Source organism: Eucalyptus grandis, chromosome 3 (genome assembly GCF_016545825.1).
Source record: "Eucalyptus grandis isolate ANBG69807.140 chromosome 3, ASM1654582v1, whole genome shotgun sequence".
NCBI classification, from domain to species: domain Eukaryota; kingdom Viridiplantae; phylum Streptophyta; class Magnoliopsida; order Myrtales; family Myrtaceae; genus Eucalyptus; species Eucalyptus grandis.
This window is the reverse complement of record NC_052614.1, coordinates 49,449,179-49,452,145: the sequence shown is the minus strand read 5'-3', so window position 1 is coordinate 49,452,145 and position 2,967 is coordinate 49,449,179. Positions and strand designations below refer to the sequence as shown.

Genomic DNA, 2,967 nt, shown 5'->3' with positions numbered 1-2,967 from the left:
AAATAAATACAAAAATTTATAAATTTTTACAAACGCATTCTATTCTTTTTCTACTCCTAGAATATAAATTTTGTATAATTACTAAATATCTTATTTGACTTAGAAATTGTTCCCGGGGTACAAATAGTTCCTCGGAATAGAAACGTTGCCATGCACACCCTTATTTGACCAAAACCATCAAAGCACTTGACTGCAATCCTTATGCCGCTAGGTAAAGTTCCTAGAAACACCAAGCGAAATCCGCATTCCCCAAGCTTGATGTTGAAATCTCCTGTCATGACCTTCAAGTCCTCATAAGGGAATCTAGTTATTTGAAGCCTTGGTATGTTTGGATCATCATCCTCGACATCATTTCTTTTCACCTTACTTGAGATAAAAATCCCAAATGTGCTTATTAAGAACATCGAAACTGCTCCAACGGTAGTCCCTAGGATTAACAATGTTTGTCCCATTTTGCTTTCTTCAAAAGATTGATGATGGCATCAGTGTGTTTCAACTATAGTTGACTTTGATAAAGGCTAAGGTGGAATACTCCCTAGACTGCTCATCTACAAGGGAAAATGAATCTGATAATAAATAGCAGTCTCCACCAGAGAAATTGGTTTGATTACGAAATAGTGCCATCTTGCTCTTATCATCTTGAAAACACCCTGCTGCGATTTTCATCATCTTGACAACTTCTTGTCAACAATGGACTTATCAATCATGTCCAATAGTTGTTCTTATTCTGCTTTGCACTTGAAAAAGGGTCAACATATGCACTTCATCACTCGGCAAAGAGTGGTCCACATTTTTCCTCCCACATAGGATTTCTAACATCACAATGCCAAAACTGTACACATCTACCTTTTCCTTGATAACAAAACTCAGCCATTCTAGAGCAAGGTAACCATGTGTTCCTTGCATGGTCGTTATGACATGGCTTTGGTCCTTATCAATTAGCTTCGACAACCCAAAATAAGCAAGCTTTGCATTGAAATGTTCATCCACAAGTATATGTTGGGGTTTGATGTCCAAGTGAATTATTTTTTGATGGCATTCCTCATGGAGTTCGTCTAGTCCTTTGGCAATATCGACGATAATCTTTCTCCGCACTTGCCAGCAGAGGTCAAACTCCTGATCATTATGGAAGATCCACTTATCAAAAGAACCATTGCACATGTACTCATAAACTAAAAGCCTATGTGATTTTTCAGCACAAAATCCAAGTATTCTCACTAGATTGACATGATGGATAGTGCCAATGGTTCCGGCCTTGACCAAGAAAGACCTCTTTAGGTCCTACACGGTAACGTTTTATTTCTAACGATTTCTATTGTTTTGTTCTCTCGGAACAAAAAAAAAAAATATAAATCTGTTTAGTAACGTCAACTTATTTTTCTATTTCTCATAATAGAAAAGTGGTTGAAGAATAAATTTCGAACAGAAACAAGAAAGGAAAAAAAAAGTAGATTTCTAGAAATAAGTTTTTTTTCTATTTTTCTTTTGTTCTCCTTCCTTGTTGCGGCCACCGCTGGCCGCTTGCGAACCATCGACCACCTCTTGCCGCCCATGGCCCCGGTCGGCGACCGCTAGTGACAATTGCCGCCACCTATAGCCCACCGGCCACCGCCCTGACCCATCGGTCGACGGCCGCCACCGTTCCGCCCGTAGCCTACCGTCGCCGACCGCTGCATGATTGCCGCCTGCCGCCACACAACCGCCTACCGTCATTGTCGACCACAATCGTGAAACCACCACTCACAGCTCACCGGCCACCGCCCCCTCCGATGGTGAGTGGGGCTGGGCGGCAATCTGCATAGCAATTGCGGCGATGATAGGTGGTCATGCGGCGCGTAGCGATCATGCGCGGTCGTGCGACGGTCGTGCGGCGATCATGCGGTAATCGTGCAACGATCGTGCGACAATCGTGCAACGATCGTGAGACAGTCGTGCGACGATCGTGCGCCGGGTGGTAATTAGATTAAAAAAAAACAAATAAATACAAAAATTTATAAATTTTTACATCTATTCTTTTTCAATTCCAAGAATATAAATTTTGTATAATTACCAAATACCTTAATTTACTTAGAAATTGTTCCCGGAATAGAAATAGTTCCCCGAAATAGAAACGTTGCCATGCACACCCTTATTTGACCAAAACCATCAAGGCACTTGACTGCAACCCTTATGCCACTGGGTAAAATTCCTAGAAACACAGAGCCAAATCCTCCTTCCCCAAGATTGATGTTGAAATCTCCTGTCATGGCCTTCAAGTCCTCATAAGGGAATCTAGTTATCCGAAGCCTTGGTAAGTCCGGATCATCATCTTTGACATCATTTCTTCTCACCTTACTTGAAATAAAAATCTCAAATGTGCTTATTAACACATTGAAACTGTTCCAACGGTAGTCCCTAGGATTAACATTGTTCATCCCATTTTGCTTTCTTCAAAAGATTGATGATGGCATCAATGTGTTTCAACTATGGTTGACTTTGATAAAGGCTAAGGTGGAATACTCCCTGGACTACTTGTTTGCAAGGGAAAATGAATCTAATAATAAATAGCAGTCTCCACCAGAGAAATTGGTTTGATTACGAAATAGTGCCATCTTGCTACTATCATCTTGAAAACACCATGCTGCGATTTTCATCATCTTGACAACTTCTTTTCACCAGTGGACTTATCAATCATGTCCAATAGTTGTTCTTGTTTTGCTTTGCACTTGAAAAGGGTCAGCATATGCACTTCATCACTCAGCAATGAGTGGTCCACATTTTTCCTCCTACATAGGATTTCTAACATCACAATGCCAAAACTGTACACATCTACCTTTTCCTTGATAACACAACTCAACCATTTTGGAGCAAGGTAACCATGTGTTCCTCGCATGGTCGTCATGACATGCTTTGGTCCTTATCAATTAGCTTTGACAACCCAAAATCAGCAAGCTTTGCATTGAAATGTTCATCCAAAAGTATATGTTG

At 40.8% G+C, this 2,967-nt stretch overlaps 1 protein-coding gene across 1 annotated transcript; it reads right to left on the bottom strand.

Moving 5' to 3' along the window:
- Window positions 1–699: 699 nt before the first annotated feature.
- LOC120291923 (G-type lectin S-receptor-like serine/threonine-protein kinase SD2-5) lies at window positions 700–2,414 on the bottom strand. Its single transcript, XM_039309732.1, has 2 exons — window positions 2,127–2,414; window positions 700–1,272 (listed from the first exon to the last, which is right to left on the bottom strand). Exons 1-2 carry the CDS (start codon window positions 2,412–2,414, stop codon window positions 700–702), a joined length of 861 nt encoding a protein of 286 aa, XP_039165666.1.
- Window positions 2,415–2,967: the final 553 nt, after the last annotated feature.

Coding starts and splice junctions, on each gene's coding strand:
- LOC120291923 (XM_039309732.1), bottom strand. CDS start 2,414: ATGAACAATGTTAATCCTAGGGACTACCGTTGGAACAGTTTCAATGTG. Junction 1,273..2,126: donor ATGGTTTTGGTCAAATAAGG/GTGTGCATGGCA, acceptor TAGGACCTAAAG/AGGTCTTTCTTGGTCAAGGC.